Below are 14,878 nucleotides of genomic sequence, written 5' to 3' on the forward strand. Positions count from 1 at the left end.
CTTTGTGGTTTGTTGGGGGATAGTGAACTGCTGTGAAGAGGGGGGGGGCTGTTTAGAGGAGTATCACTCTTTCCTCCTTTTGGCTTTTTTTCTCATGTCGACAGAGTCAGAAGTCTGGGTGAGATTAGGAGAGCGGTGCCGCTGTGGCTTTGTCTTTGTCTGTCCTTTGAATATCATGTCAGGAAGTGGACATGGTCTTGGTCCCTAAGGGAGGAGGTTGGGATCCATCTCCTCCTCCCTCTCCCCCGTGGTTATGTTCTTGTCATGAGAATACAGCATCCCGAAATGAAACGGCCATATCCCGTTTACCCGTTTGGAAAATGTGACGCCCACTGAGATAGAATGATTGCCTGCATGGGAGTAAAAGTCATTATGGAAACACATTTTACTGTAAGCTATCCACTTTCCTTACAAAACATCAGCATTTTCAGCACTACTTTTTCTTTTCCCGAAGGAGAAAATGTTCAGGAGTTAAACTCTCGTCTCATTTAATTCCTTTTCTTTCCGTGTGACCTAAAGCCACAACCCATTAGCTTTATTTGTAAGTTGCAAAATAGCAAACGTTTGATTTTGAATGACAAAATAAGGTGTATATAATCTCCTTTTTAGTACAAATTAGCATTCTAGGGACATTTTCTGCGTGTCTTGACTTCATTAGCAGCAAAAGTATGATTTCATGTTATCACAGCGATAAGTTCAAGTAGGTGGACTGACTGTTTGCTGCAAGATATTGTAGGCTGCTGCAAGCGCTGAAATCCAGTGACTCCATTCGATCTATTGGAAATTGTCAGTTAGGGCATGACTCAAACTGGGGTCTTTTGCCCCTTGCAGAAACATAGTGCAAGACTGTGTTTGAAAAACATCAACTTGTTATTTGTTGGTGTCACATGGATAAGTTCGTGTAAAGATCATAACTATACTATCAAAAGTCTGCAGCACCATCCCTTTTTGTGGATCCTCGTTGTCCCGAGCCCGGGCAACTGGTGTGGCTTTCATGCAACACAAGAGTAGAGGAAACCAAATTCAGGAGGCACTGATAACTGGAAACATTAAATTGCATCTATATTACTTAATTAAACGTTCCTATAAGTTGCTTGCAGACTCTTATCTTTTATACACTCGAGTTTTAAAGCTATCAACTTAAGTGCATGAGTTCATTCAAATTGTAGTATCTTCTAGAAATGTAGTTTTTATTAATTCCTTCTTCTGATATTTGCGCTGTGATGCTAGAGTGCGGAATGCAACAGCCCAGCCGTATGCATCAGCAGGAAAGAGCTGACGTAACCTACACGTTTAGACATTTATAGGACCTTGCGTATACGAGGAGTTCGTTTTGTAACATATGTGCAACAGTGCCACCTACTGGGACTTATGAGAACTATCGTTCGGGCAGGCAAAATAAATCTGTTGCCTGGTCCAGTTGTTTTTGACCGATTGCAGATCAAAGAATGTTAAACTATTTAGTATTTTTTTACCGTTGATTAAATTCTCATAGCTTCAATGTAAATAACAGCGTCATCAATCAATCAATCAATCAACTTTACATAACTTATTTCGTCTATTAAAACCAGTGCGCTTTACAATAAGAGAACGTTCACAGATAAAAGTAAGGTAAAAAAAAATAAAGTAAGAAAACAAGTCGAATAAATGAGTAATAAATAACTGAATAATAAATCAGTAATCAATAACTGAAAATAATAGAAATTAATCTGTAACGATAGCGTCGGCTTGAGGTTCAACGCGAATCTGCGGAGACGAAACGCCACGTAGTTGTACCTTTTCCGGAAACAACCCATGTGGCTCTGCTAGGACGGCGTGGAGCTGTTAAGAGCCCACAGAAGCTGGGTGTTCGTCTGTGCCTACGGCTCGTTTACTGTCGCCGTTTCACATTTGTGAGCTTGGGGTCAAGTTTCCAGCCATGTCTTCGTTCAGGAAAGCGTTGAAATCGAAGCAGAAGAACCACCAAGAAAGGTCTCAGGTAAGCGTTTCACTGTTTTTGTTGGCTAGCATTTTGGCTAACTTGTTAGCCGAATCTGTCAGCTGTTTACTGTACAGTGCAGCGATCCCCTCAGACATAGGGTTTGTTTAATGTCATTAATAATATTAATAAACGGTGTTATCACTTTTCATTCATGAAAATGCGACTCAGAGTGATTCAGGTTAGACAGAAGAAAAGAGAAAAATGTCTGTTTACAAGTGACAACGGAGAATGAAAAATAAAAAGAATTTAAGAGCATGTAAGATAATGTAATATACTGCACCCAAGAGATGGATGTAACAAAAAAAAGGGTCATTTGAACAATGGCCTTGTTAAAGGTAGAACAAATTGGAGGATAAAATGTAGTTTTGATTCAAAGTTAGGTCAAAAGTAGGTTTTAACCTTTTGTTTAAAGATAACCACTGAACTCGCTTCCTTGATCTCCTCAGTTGCTATATTCCACAGTTTAGGGGCATAGTTAAAGGAAGCTGCATCCCAGGTTTTCAGGTTTAAGTCAAGTTACTGCATAATTTGTTATAATACTACCAGCAAAGTTGCAAGTTTAAAAATGAAGCGTTTTGTTGCTGACCAACTTGCTAATTGGCTTTCAGTCTTAACAACTCTATGCTAATGTTCCCCACACAAGCCTGCATTCAGGAAAAATTTGGGACTGCTGGAAAAGAAGAAAGACTACAAACTCCGTGCAGAGTAAGTACCTTCAAATATCAGTCATGTTCGACGTTCATTTCGTCATGAATACACGGCTTGTTGTTTTGTCTGAGGGCTGTACATAAAGCCTGATCATAAATGACAACTTGACTTTGTGAGTGGCATGCATCCATCAAACAAGAATTCAGTGTCATAGATGCTTAAGCTCATCAATAACTGGTTATCATTCACCTTTAACAGTGATTACCACAAGAAACAGAACACGCTTTCTGCCCTGCGCAAGAAAGCCCTGGACAAGAATCCAGATGAGTTTTATTTCAAGATGATCAACTCTCAGCTGCAGGTAAGTTAAGTGTCAACAATCACAACATAATGAGCACATCAGTCAGACCTCATCCACTACTACTACTACTACTTTCAGCTGTTCCCGTTAGGGGTCGCCACAGTGGATCATCCATTTCCATCTCTTCCTGTCCTCTGCATCGTCCTCTGTCACACCAGCCACCTGCATGTCCTCCCTCACCACATCCATAAACCTCCTCTTTGGCCTTCCTCTTTTCCTCTTCCCTGGCAGCTCCATATTCAGCATCCTTCTCCCAATATACCCAGCATCTCTCCTCCACACATGTCCAAACCATCTCAATCTTGCCTCCCTTGCTTTGTCTCCAAACCGTCCAACCTGAGCTGTCCCTCTAATATACTCGTTCCTAATCCTGTCCTCCTTCATCACTCCCAGTGAAAATCTTATCTTCATCTCTGCCACCTCCAGCTCCACCTCCTGTCTTTTCATCAGTGCCACTGTCTCTAAACCATACAGCATAGCTGGTCTCACTACCATCTTGTAAACCTTCCCTTTAACTCTTGCTGGTACTCTTCTATCACAAATCACTCCTGATACTCTTCTCCACCCACTCCACCCTGCCTGCACTCTCTTCTTCACCTCTCTCCTGCACTCCCCGTTACTTTGGACAGTTGACCCCAAGTATTTAGTCAGACCTCATCCAAATGAATAGAATTTGATCACATTATGTACATCATGTAAAACACAAAATTTATGAATTATTTTAGTCTTTGGATTTTCCACATTTTTACATGTATCCCTCATTTTGTGGATTGTTTACAGGACAGTGTGCACGTAGCGAAAAAGGCTAAAGAGGATGTGGAGATGACAGACGAACAGAAGAAGGTTATGAGGACTCAGGATATCAAATATGTGGAGATGAAAAGGGTGGCTGAGGCCAAGGTAAAAGGCTAATGTGTTTGACAAAAAGACTTCATATGTTTGGTTTAGATCTAATCAAAGGTCATTCCAAGAGATGCTACTGTAGTGATGGGCAGCACGGTGGCACAGTGGTTAGCATGGTTGCCTCACAGCAAGAAGGTCCTGGGTTCGAGTCCCGGGGTAGTCTAACCTTGGGAGTCGTCCCAGGTTGTCCTCTGTGTGGAGTTTGCATGTTCTCCCCGTGTCTATGTGGTTTTCCTCTGGGTGCTCCGGTTTCCTCCCACAGTCCAAAGACATGTAGGTCAGGTGAATCAGCCGTACTAAATTGTCCCTAGGTGTGAATGTTGGCCCTTTGATGGCTTGGTGGCCTGTCCAGGGTGTCTCCCCGCCTGTCGCCCAATGACTACTGGGATAGGCTCCAGCATCCCCGCAACCCTGAGAGCAGGCTAAGCGGTTCGGATAATGGATGGATGGATGGAATTTTACATTGTATAACGAATTGCCATTGAATGTGAACTTGAATTAAGTTATTAACTGTAGCTACCTGATCAAAATCCAGTCCTTCTTGTAGTCTGTGTCACTGCCTTCCATAATCTCTCTCCATCTGTATCCAATTGCTGTCAGAAAATCGAAAGGTTGAAAGCAGAGCTCCATCTCCTGGATGCTGACGGCAAACAGAAAAACAAACACACCTTCTTTGTGGACTCCAAGAAAGAAGGTAAAGGAGTATATTGTTGCTGGTGAAAATGTAAACTGCTTTACGAAAACAAGTAGAGCTCAGTGAACAACGGGCAGTTTATATCAAGATTGCGCACTGACACGTCGCTTGTGCTTGTAAAGTTATCTGGCCAAAAGCTTTCAAGTTTTTCTGAAAGGTTCAACTTTATCTTTGTATTTCCTTCAGTGCAGTCGTTTGACCTGGCAAAGCAGCTGAACACAGCTCCTGAGTTAGTGCACCGTGTGTACAACAGACCCACCTTGCAAACACTGGAGACCAAGAGCATCCGAGGAGCTGTGCAACAGTCCAACATAAAGGTCCACATACTGACTATAGTCATTCAGTGGGCAGCCTTTAACAATAGCAGTCTTTCATGAATGGCATTTCAGATTCTATATGAACAAAACTCACTACTACTACTACTACTACTACTTTCAGCTGTTCCCGTTAGGGGTCGCCACAGCGGATCATCCATTTCCATCTCTTCCTGTCCTCTGCATCGTCCTCTGTCACACCAGTCACCTGCATGTCCTTTCTCACCACAGCCATAAACCTCCTCTTTGGCCTTCCTCTTTTCCTCTTCCCTGGCAGCTCCATATTCAGCATCCTTCTCCCAATATACCCAGCATCTCTCCTTCACACATGTCCAAACCATCTCAATCTTGTCTGTCTTGCTTTGTCTCCAAACCGTCCAACCTGAGCGGTCCCTCTAATATACTTGTTCCTGATACTGTCCATCTTCATCACTCCCACTGAAAATCTTATCATCTTCAACTATGCACCTCCAGCTCCACCTCCTGTCTTTTCATCAGTGCCACTGTCTCCAAACCATACAACATAGCTGGTCTCACAACCATCCTGTAAACCTTCCCTTTAACTCTTGCTGGTACTCTTCTGTCACAAATCTCTCCTGACACTCTTCTCCACCCACTCCACCTTACCTGCACTCTCTTCTTCACCTCTCTTCTGCACTCCCCGTTTCTTTGGACAGTTGACCCCAAGTATTTAAACTCATACGCTCATAAACTCAAATGAACAAAACTCATACTCATCCATCAAATGTTGTCTCACCTGATTTATGCACTGCAATTACCGTTGGAACATTTCTACTACTGTCCATTTAAGATATGGCCATTTTATGGTTTTGCGGTTCATAGTTCACATTGTTCACAAAATGTTCCTTTTTTCTTTGTTTCTGTAGAAGATGGCCAAGCAGAGGAAGCACCAGTATAAGATTCTCTCCCAGAGGATTGACAGGGAAAAGAAGATGTTTGTCATCAGCCAGAAGATCCAGACTCGGAAAGACCTACAGGTGAGGAGACAATGGTGTTCACCTGTTCATTTCATGAGATAGTCTTGTAGTTTGCCGATAACTTTTTTGTGTGCACAAAGTCTAGTGTAATGAAGTAGCTTTCATCGTTTGAACCTGTCCTTCAACCTAATCCTCAGCCTCTTGTCCAGTTTTCTTCATGACAGTCATTTGCCTTTTTGCAGGCAGTGCAGGACTTGCTTAGGGTTTGGGTTTCTACACTTGTAATACTTCAGGCTCATATAATATTGTTTTTTCTTCCACACCCCAGACTTTAAGTTAAAGAACTTTAAGCAACATGTCGTCAGGGATGGTTGACATTAATCACCCGTTTGTACTTGAAGATTTAAAAACACAAGGACTTGCTCATGCCTGTTCAGTCAGATTCAAGCCAGGATGGGGCAAAGAATTGGGATAATGCAGTGGCCACATCAAACATTATAAGAGGAAGAATTTAAATCAAATTGTGGACTGATTACTTGTTTTAGGAGGACCTGTGGTGATGGACAGGTTGATGGACGAGATCAGGCAGGAGTCTCCGTGGACTATGATGTTTGCAGATGACATTGTGATCTATAGTGAGAGTAGGGTGCAGGTGCAGGAGAGCCTGGAGAGGTGGAGGTATGCATTGGAGAGAAGAGGGATGAAAGTCAGTAGGAGCAAGATGGAATACCTATGCGTGAATGAGAGGGAGGACAGTGGAATGGTGAGGATGCAAGGAGTGGAGGTGACGAAGGCGTATGAGTTTAAATACTTGGGGTCAACTGTCCAAAGTAACGGGGAGTGCAGGAGAGAGGTGAAGAAGAGAGTGCAGGCAGGGTGGAGTGGGTGGAGAAGAGTGTCAGGAGTGATTTGTGACAGAAGGGTACCAGCAAGAGTTAAAGGGAAGAGGAAGCTGGTGTCACAAGATGGTTGTCAGACCAGCTATGTTATATAGTTGGAGACAGTGGCACTGACGAAAAGACAGAAGGCGGAGTTGGAGGTGGCAGAGTTGAAGATGCTAAGATTTTCACTGGGAGTGATGAAGAAGGACAGGATTAGGAACGATTATATTAGAGGGACAGCTCAGGTTGGACGGTTTGGAGACAAAGCAAGAGAGACAAGATTGAGATGGTTTGGACATGTGTGGAGGAGAGATGCTGGGTATACTGGGAGAAGGATGCTGAATATGGAGCTGCCAGGGAAGAGCAGAAGAGGAAGGCCAAAGAGGAGGTTTATGGATGTTGTGAGGGAGGACATGCAGGTGGCTGGTGTGACAGAGGAAGACGCAGAGGACAGGAAGAGATGGAGACAGATGATCCGCTGTGGCGCCCCCTAACGGGAGCAGCTGAAAATATTAGCAGTAGTAGTAGTGGACTTGTATTAGGAGGACAACCTGCTGTATCGTAATGCATCGTTTTGGTGTCAGCGTGAAGGTCGCAGGTCTTAAGGCTGTCTTCTCTATTCCAGGACAAGTCCAAGAAAGTAAAAGTACACAAGGAGACAACATCCACTGCAGCCATCTACAAGTTTGAGGGCAAGAGGAAGCGCTAACTGAAGTAGTCATTCTCACACCAAGACATCATCGCCATCAACAGCTGGTTCCTGTCACTCGTGGACCGATGGGCTGTGTGGAAAAGACTGGACTGTGTTGGTCTTACTGCATGACTTTCTCCGATGGCTGAAACACAACAACAACGTTTTGTTCTCTTCAGTTTTTTGTGTTTTTTTTCTCCAGTCATGCAGTGTTCTGTACATAAAGAATTTCAGTTTTAAACTTGGAACGATCGGTGAAATTCTTGTGTCGTAGTTCAGTTTGAGCTTGTTTTGGGTCAGCAGTTTTGTTTTTGTACCAGGAGGTGGCACTGGTGTTCCTCAATACACAACAACCAAACAACATTGATGACTGGAGATCTTCCAGCAGTAAAAACAGTCAGAGTGTGGGGTTACGTTCACCGCCCCGCAGCCCGGCACATCATCTGGGCGTCCGGAACCGATAGAAACCGAACCGCTAGAAGTTCCATCTTTGACGGTACAGTCGTTCAGCTGCATACATTTCATTTCAAGGTCCGATCTGTTGTTTATTGGACCATAAAAAAAAAGAAAGTTGAATTTGAATCACAGATGATATGAAAAATGAACATTTTGTGGATGTCTCAAACGATCGTCATCGGAAATACGGGTCTGTTTCACTGCCGACGTGAACAAACCTTTTAATTAAAGCACCGGCAAATATTAGAACCTCGGATGTAGTGGTTTAGTTTTAGTCGCCCATCAGTTTGGGAGCGGCGGCGGGTTCGAGTCATACTTTTTGTTGACTTTCGAATCAAGTCACGAGGTCGGGGAGAGGATCATCACCACTATCAGCTCCACCACTATTATCTCCACCACTATCAGCTCCACCACTATTATCTCCACCACTATCAGCTCCACCACTATTATCTCCACCACTATTATCTCCACCACTATCAGCTCCACCACTATCAGCTCCACCACTATTATCTCCACCACTATCAGCTCCACCACTATCAGCTCCACCACTATCAGCTCCACCACTATTATCTCCACCACTATCAGCTCCACCACTATCAGCTCCACCACTATCAGCTCCACCACTATTATCTCCACCACTATCAGCTCCACCACTATTATCTCCACCACTATCAGCTCCACCACTATCAGCTCCACCACTATCAGCTCCACCACTATTATCTCCACCACTATCAGCTCCACCACTATTATCTCCACCACTATTATCTCCACCACTATCAGCTCCACCACTATTATCTCCACCACTATCAGCTCCACCACTATTATCTCCACCACTATTATCTCCACCACTATCAGCTCCACCACTATCATCTCCACCACTATCAGCTCCACCACTATCAGCTCCACCACTATCATCTCCACCACTATCAGCTCCACCACTATTATCTCCACCACTATCAGCTCCACCACTATTATCTCCACCACTATCAGCTCCACCACTATCAGCTCCACCACTATTATCTCCACCACTATCAGCTCCACCACTATTATCTCCACCACTATCAGCTCCACCACTATCATCTCCACCACTATCAGCTCCACCACTATCAGCTCCACCACTATCAGCTCCACCACTATTATCTCCACCACTATCAGCTCCACCACTATTATCTCCACCACTATTATCTCCACCACTATTATCTCCACCACTATCAGCTCCACCACTAACTCGGCGTGACTCCATATTTGTTACTCGCTCTCTTTGTGTCCTCCTCCGTCCTCTGTTAGGTGTTGCTGTTCGGGGAGGCGGCAAAGCGTCGTGCGTTTGTTGAGGTGGTCCAGCTTAGACGGTACCAGACGGTACCAGACGGTACTGTACTGAGGAGCGGCGTGCGGGCGGGCCCACTGCCCGGCAGCAGGTCGCAGCGAGCCGGCCTTGATTGATCACTGTGGTGGCAGCGGCTTCATAAATGCAGCCCATCCATCAGGGAGTCTCTCGGGAGCCGCCGGAGGAGGCAGAGGGAGGTGGAGATTGAACCTGGCAGAAATGTCACCAGGCATCAGAGAGGCGGCGGACGGGCCGGAGGAGAGGTGGCCACGGGGCCTGGCCCAAACACTGCTGACCGGAGCAAAGGTGTGCAAGCCGCCACGCTGCCACAAAAGAGAGAGAGGGGGGAGGGGGGGGGGAGAAGCTTATGGAGGTATTTTATCCGGGGCTTATTTGCTGGTGCTACTAGAATATTCTTACCCCACTGAGAGATCTTACTGGTCGTTTCAGCACAGCGCACTTGTTTGTTTTTTATTTTTTTCTCCCCAATTGGACCCGTCCAATCACCCCACTCTTCCGAGCCGTCCCGGTCTCTGCTCCACCCCCCCTCTGCTGATCCGGGGAGGGCTGCAGACTACCACATGCCTCCTCCCATGCACGTGGAGTCACCAGCTGCTTCTTTTCACCTGACAGTGAGGAGTTTCACCAGGGGGACGTAGTGTGTGGGAGGATCACGCTATTCCCCCCTGTCCCCCCTCCCCCCCGAACAGGCACCCCGACCGACCAGAGGAGGCGCTAGTGCAGCGACCAGGACATACACCCACATCCGGCTTCCCACCCGCACACACGGCCAATAGTGTCTGTAGGGACGCCCGACCAAGCCGGAGGTAACACGGGGATTCGAACCGCCGGTCTCCGCGTTGGTAGGCGACGGAAGAGACCGCCACGCCAGCCGGGCGCCAGTGCAGTTGTTCCGTGATTAGAAGACTCGTCATAAGGGATTCTAACAAAACGTGAAACGGGAGCCTTGATCCAAGAACCTTGATTTAAGATAATCGTTCTGGTTTTGAGACGGGCTTGAAACGAGCATCCTCACGCCGCCCGCGGGGCGAGGGGACGAGGTGCCGCAACAAGCCTAACGAGACTCCAAACCAGATGAAACGGGTCCACAGGACGGCCTCGTCCTGCAGTGGGGCCAGGTGATCAGAGCGGTGGGGGTGTCCACTCGCTCCACTTTGCCTCATTACAGTAAAAGAGAGAGTATAACGGAGTGAACGGGGGGGGGTCGAACCCACGACCGTAGGACCACGATTAATGCTGCCGTCTTTGCCTAAATACAGCGAGGGCGTCCCTGAGCAACACTGAGCAACACTACCCGTGGATGTTTATTAATGCGAACATAGCGGACGTGAAATATTCACCACATTATACACATGCACTCTTTCCATCACCCGGTTCACACACACACACACACACACACACACACACACACACACACACACACACACACACACACACACACACACACACACACACACACACACACACTCGTGGCAGGTCAAGGTCCTCCTCGCTGGCATTTCAGTGTTGACCGTGCTGGAATTGTGTTCTACCCGGTGACAGAATGACTGACGTCCTTGGTTGACTCGTTTGCTCGCTCGCCCCTTCACTTCCCCTCCCCACTTTGCTCGCTCTCTTTTGCATGCACACCCCCCCCCCACACACCTCCTCCTCCTCCTCCTCCCTCCTCTCCTCGTCCTGCGTCACACCACTAAGGAAGAGAGTGCATGCGTGTGTGCATGTAACGGGGGCCCTCAGACCCGCCGTGCAGCCACAGAGGAGGTGGGAGGTCTTTTTAGGAGAGCCCGCGGGGTCGAAACTCTGTGTGCGTAGTTCCGGGACCTCTCTCGCTCCCTCTCTCCCCGTCTCTCTCTCGCTCTCTCTCCCTCTCTCTCCCCGTCTCTCTCTCTCCCCGTCTCTCTCTCTCTCTCTCTCTCCCCGTCTCTCTCTCTCCCCGTCTCTCTCTCTCCCCGTCTCTCTCTCTCCCCGTCTCTCTCTCTCCCCGTCTCTCTCTCTCTCTCTCTCTCGCTCTCTCTCCCCGTCTCCCTCTCTCGCTCTCTCTCCCCATCTCCCTCTCTCGCTCTCTCTCTCGCTCTCTCTCGCTGTCTCTCTCTCTCTCCCCGTCTCTCTCTCTCTCTCTCGCTCTCTCTCCCGTCTCCCTCTCTCTCTCTCTCGCTCTCTCTCCCCGTCTCCCTCTCTCGCTCTCTCTCGCTGTCTCTCGCTCTCTCCCCGTCTCTCTCTCTCTCTCTCTCGCTCTCTCTCCCCGTCTCCCTCTCTCGCTCTCTCTCTCGCTCTCTCTCCCCGTCTCCCTCTCTCGCTCTCTCTCTCGCTCTCTCTCCCCGTCTCTCTCTCTCTCTCTCTCGCTCTCTCTCCCCGTCTCCCTCTCTCGCTGTCTCTCTCTCTCTCTCTCTCTCGCTCTCTCTCCCCGTCTCCCTCTCTCGCTCTCTCTCTCGCTCTCTCTCGCTGTCTCTCTCTCTCTCTCTCTCTCGCTCTCTCTCCCCGTCTCCTCTCTCGCTCTCTCTCTCGCTCTCTCTCGCTGTCTCTCTCTCTCGCTCTCTCCCCGTCTCTCTCTCTCTCTCTCTCTCTCTCGCTCTCTCTCCCCGTCTCCCTCTCTCGCTCTCTCTCTCGCTCTCTCTCGCTGTCTCTCTCTCGCTCTCTCCCCGTCTCTCTCTCTCTCTCTCGCTCTCTCTCCCCGTCTCTCTCTCCGTCTCTCTCTCTCTCTCTCTCTCTCTCTCTCTCTCTCTCTCTCTCTCTCTCTCTCTCGCTGTCTCTCTCTCTCTCTCTCTCTCTCTCTCTCTCGCTGTCTCTCTCTCTCTCTCTCTCTCTCTCTCTCTCTCGCTGTCTCTCTCTCTCTCTCTCTCTCTCTCTCTCTCTCGCTCTCTCTCCCCGTCTCTCTCTCTCTCTCGCTGTCTCTCTCTCTCTCTCTCTCTCTCTCTCTCTCTCGCTGTCTCTCTCTCTCTCTCTCTCTCTCTCTCTCTCTCGCTCTCTCTCCCCGTCTCTCTCTCTCTCTCTCTCTCTCGCCGTCTCTCTCTCTCCCTCTCTCTCGCTCCCTCTCTCTCGCTCTCTCTCTCCGTCTCTCTCTCTCCGTCTCTCTCCCCGTCTCTCTCTCTCTCTATCTGTATCTGCATGGCGCAAACACAGACGAGCCTCTGTTTGCCCCTCAAGCTCTCCTTTCATTACCCTCGAGGAGCGGCAGTCACTACAGGCCGGGGTACTGGCAGGGCTCGGGGTGGAGGCAGCGGGGGACCCTCTGATTTTAAAGATATCGGGCGTAGACAGGCGTCCCTCTATCGTCTAACGGCTCACACGTTCGTTTTGCATCCTGTTTAACCCCCCTCCCCCTCCCCGTGCCCTCATACTGTAGCTGCAATGACCCCAAAGGGACCGTCCCCTTTAAGCGAGGGAAGGGCTCGTAGAGGTGGGGTGACCTACGGGAGTCACGCAGCTGCAGGACGTGACCCCTGACCCCCCAGTGCATGGTCACAGCTGTTTTAGAGTGAAAGCACGGCCTGGTTAAGAGGGACACACTTCCACAGAGCTTCGCTTTGTGTCTGGAGAAATATGAGTTTAGATAACGGAAGCGTCCCCCAGCAAATAAAGTGGGTCTTTGTAATGACAGAGAGAGACAGTTCTGTTGATGTCCTTGCCCCCCTTTTTTTGGGGGGGGGGTCCCCCTTTTTCTCCCCAATTGAACCCGGCCAATTACCCCACTCTTCCGAGCCGTCCCGGTCGCTGCTCCACCCCCTCAGCCGATCCGGGGGGGGAGGGCTGCAGACTCCCACATGCCTCCTCCCATACATGTGGAGTCACCAGCCGCTTCTTTTCACCGGACAGCGAGGAGTTTCACCAGGGGGGACGTAGTGCGTGGGAGGATCACGCTATTCCCCCCGCCCCCCCCCCCCGAACAGACCAACCAGAGGAGGTGCTAGTGCAGTGACCAGGACATACCCACATCCAGTTTCCCACCCGCACACGGCCAACTGTGTCTGTAGGGACACGTGGGAATTCGAACCGGGGGATCCCCGTGTTGGTAGGCGACAGACCGCTATGCTGCCCAGACACCCCAGGGGCCTCATGTATCGATGGTTACTATAGGTAAATGTGTTCTTACACAGCCATGGGATTTTTTTTAGCCCTGAACTTTGTCTCAGAGACCAGTGTAGAACCTGGGTAACCCCTGAATTTAGACACCGATTGGCTCACGCTGTCCGGTAACACTTTATTTTAGGGGGTCGGACATTTACCTAGTAATTTCCTTGTAATAAGGTGGTCGTTTTTACAGGTCATTTTACAGCTAACCCCAACCCCAACCCAAATGACAAGGTAATTTCTTATTACTAGGAAATTACTAGGTGATTTCTGACCCCTTCCAACCCCCTAAAATAAAGTGTAACCCACTGTCCGGGGCGTCTCCCCGCCTGCTGCCCAGTGACTGCTGGGACAGGCTCCAGCATCCCCGCCACCCTGAGAGCAGGATAAACAGTTTGGATAATGGATGGATGGGTGGATGGCTGGGTGGATGGGTGGATGGCTGGGTGGATGGATGGGTGGATGGCTAACACTGATGTCTCTGCAGGCCTGGGTGTGACTGCTGGTTGCAAGAGGTAGACAACAGATGTTAGGAGGAAGGAATTACAAATAACCATCATGCTTTGTTACCGACTGTCAGACAATCTTGAGGGGCTAAAAAATTCCATGGGTGCGTAAGAACAAATTTGCCCACAGTAATGATCGGTACACGAGGCCCCGGGTCCTTGCCCTTTTGTAATGGTGCACAATGCATCCCTCCTTTAATGCACCGGCTTCATCTGGACACCACAGAACAAGCCCCGTCAGCCTGGCAGTTTTGTTTTTGTTTCCTTCTGCAGAAAACTAATATTTTACTGGTGCATCCAGCACATCAATATTATCCACTCCAACCTGGAATTGACCAAACTGAAGCAGGATTTTGGATTTGCTCATTAATTTCAGGCAATTGCCCGCTTAGTTAGTTTGGTTTTATTAATTTCAGATGCGGCGAATCTGCTCAGCCGATACAACGGAATACAAATCGATTGCGTGGCACTACGACGCTTCCCCGCCCGGCATTAAGCGGCACTTGATCTTCATGCCCGAGAGCGACGCACCTCCGCCTCCCTCGTTCATCCAGGCAGCGCTCCCTCGCTCCAAAGCAAGTCCGCAGAGCCGAGGTTAAGGATGGTTAAGGACGGTACTAATCGATCCTCCAATTACAGAAAAGTAGAGAGAGAGACACACCGAGAGAGACACAGAGAAAAAGAGAGCGATAGAGAGAGAGAGACAGAGAGCAAAAGAGAGCGAGAGAGAGAGAGAGAGACAGAGAGACAGAGAGAGAGAGAGAGCGAGAGACAGAGAGAGACAGAGAGAGAGACAGAGAGAGAGACAGAGAGAGAGAGACAGAGAGAGAGAGAGACAGAGAGAGAGAGACAGAGAGAGAGAGACAGAGAGAGAGACAGAGAGAGCGAGACAGAGAGAGAGCGAGAGAGAGTGAGAGAGAGCGAGAGAGAGAGTGAGAGAGAGACAGAGAGAGACAGAGAGAGACAGAGAGAGAGAGTGAGAGACAGCGAGAGAGAGAGACAGAGAGAGAGAGAGAGTGAGAGAGAGACAGAGAGAGAGACAGAGAGAGAGAGTGAGAGACAGCGAGAGAGAGAGACAGAGAGCGAGAG

General features: G+C 48.5%; 1 protein-coding gene across 1 annotated transcript; it reads left to right on the plus strand.

Moving 5' to 3' along the window:
- Positions 1-1,813: 1,813 nt before the first annotated feature.
- utp11 (UTP11 small subunit processome component) lies at positions 1,814-7,677 on the plus strand. Its single transcript, XM_056286753.1, has 8 exons — positions 1,814-1,978; positions 2,625-2,686; positions 2,888-2,990; positions 3,771-3,890; positions 4,494-4,587; positions 4,774-4,904; positions 5,789-5,899; positions 7,346-7,677. Exons 1-8 carry the CDS (start codon positions 1,919-1,921, stop codon positions 7,427-7,429), a joined length of 765 nt encoding a protein of 254 aa, XP_056142728.1. The 5' UTR covers positions 1,814-1,918; the 3' UTR covers positions 7,430-7,677.
- The last annotated feature ends 7,201 nt before the right edge of the window (positions 7,678-14,878 follow it).

The sequence above is a fragment of the Lampris incognitus genome, chromosome 9 (genome assembly GCF_029633865.1).
Source record: "Lampris incognitus isolate fLamInc1 chromosome 9, fLamInc1.hap2, whole genome shotgun sequence".
NCBI classification, from domain to species: domain Eukaryota; kingdom Metazoa; phylum Chordata; class Actinopteri; order Lampriformes; family Lampridae; genus Lampris; species Lampris incognitus.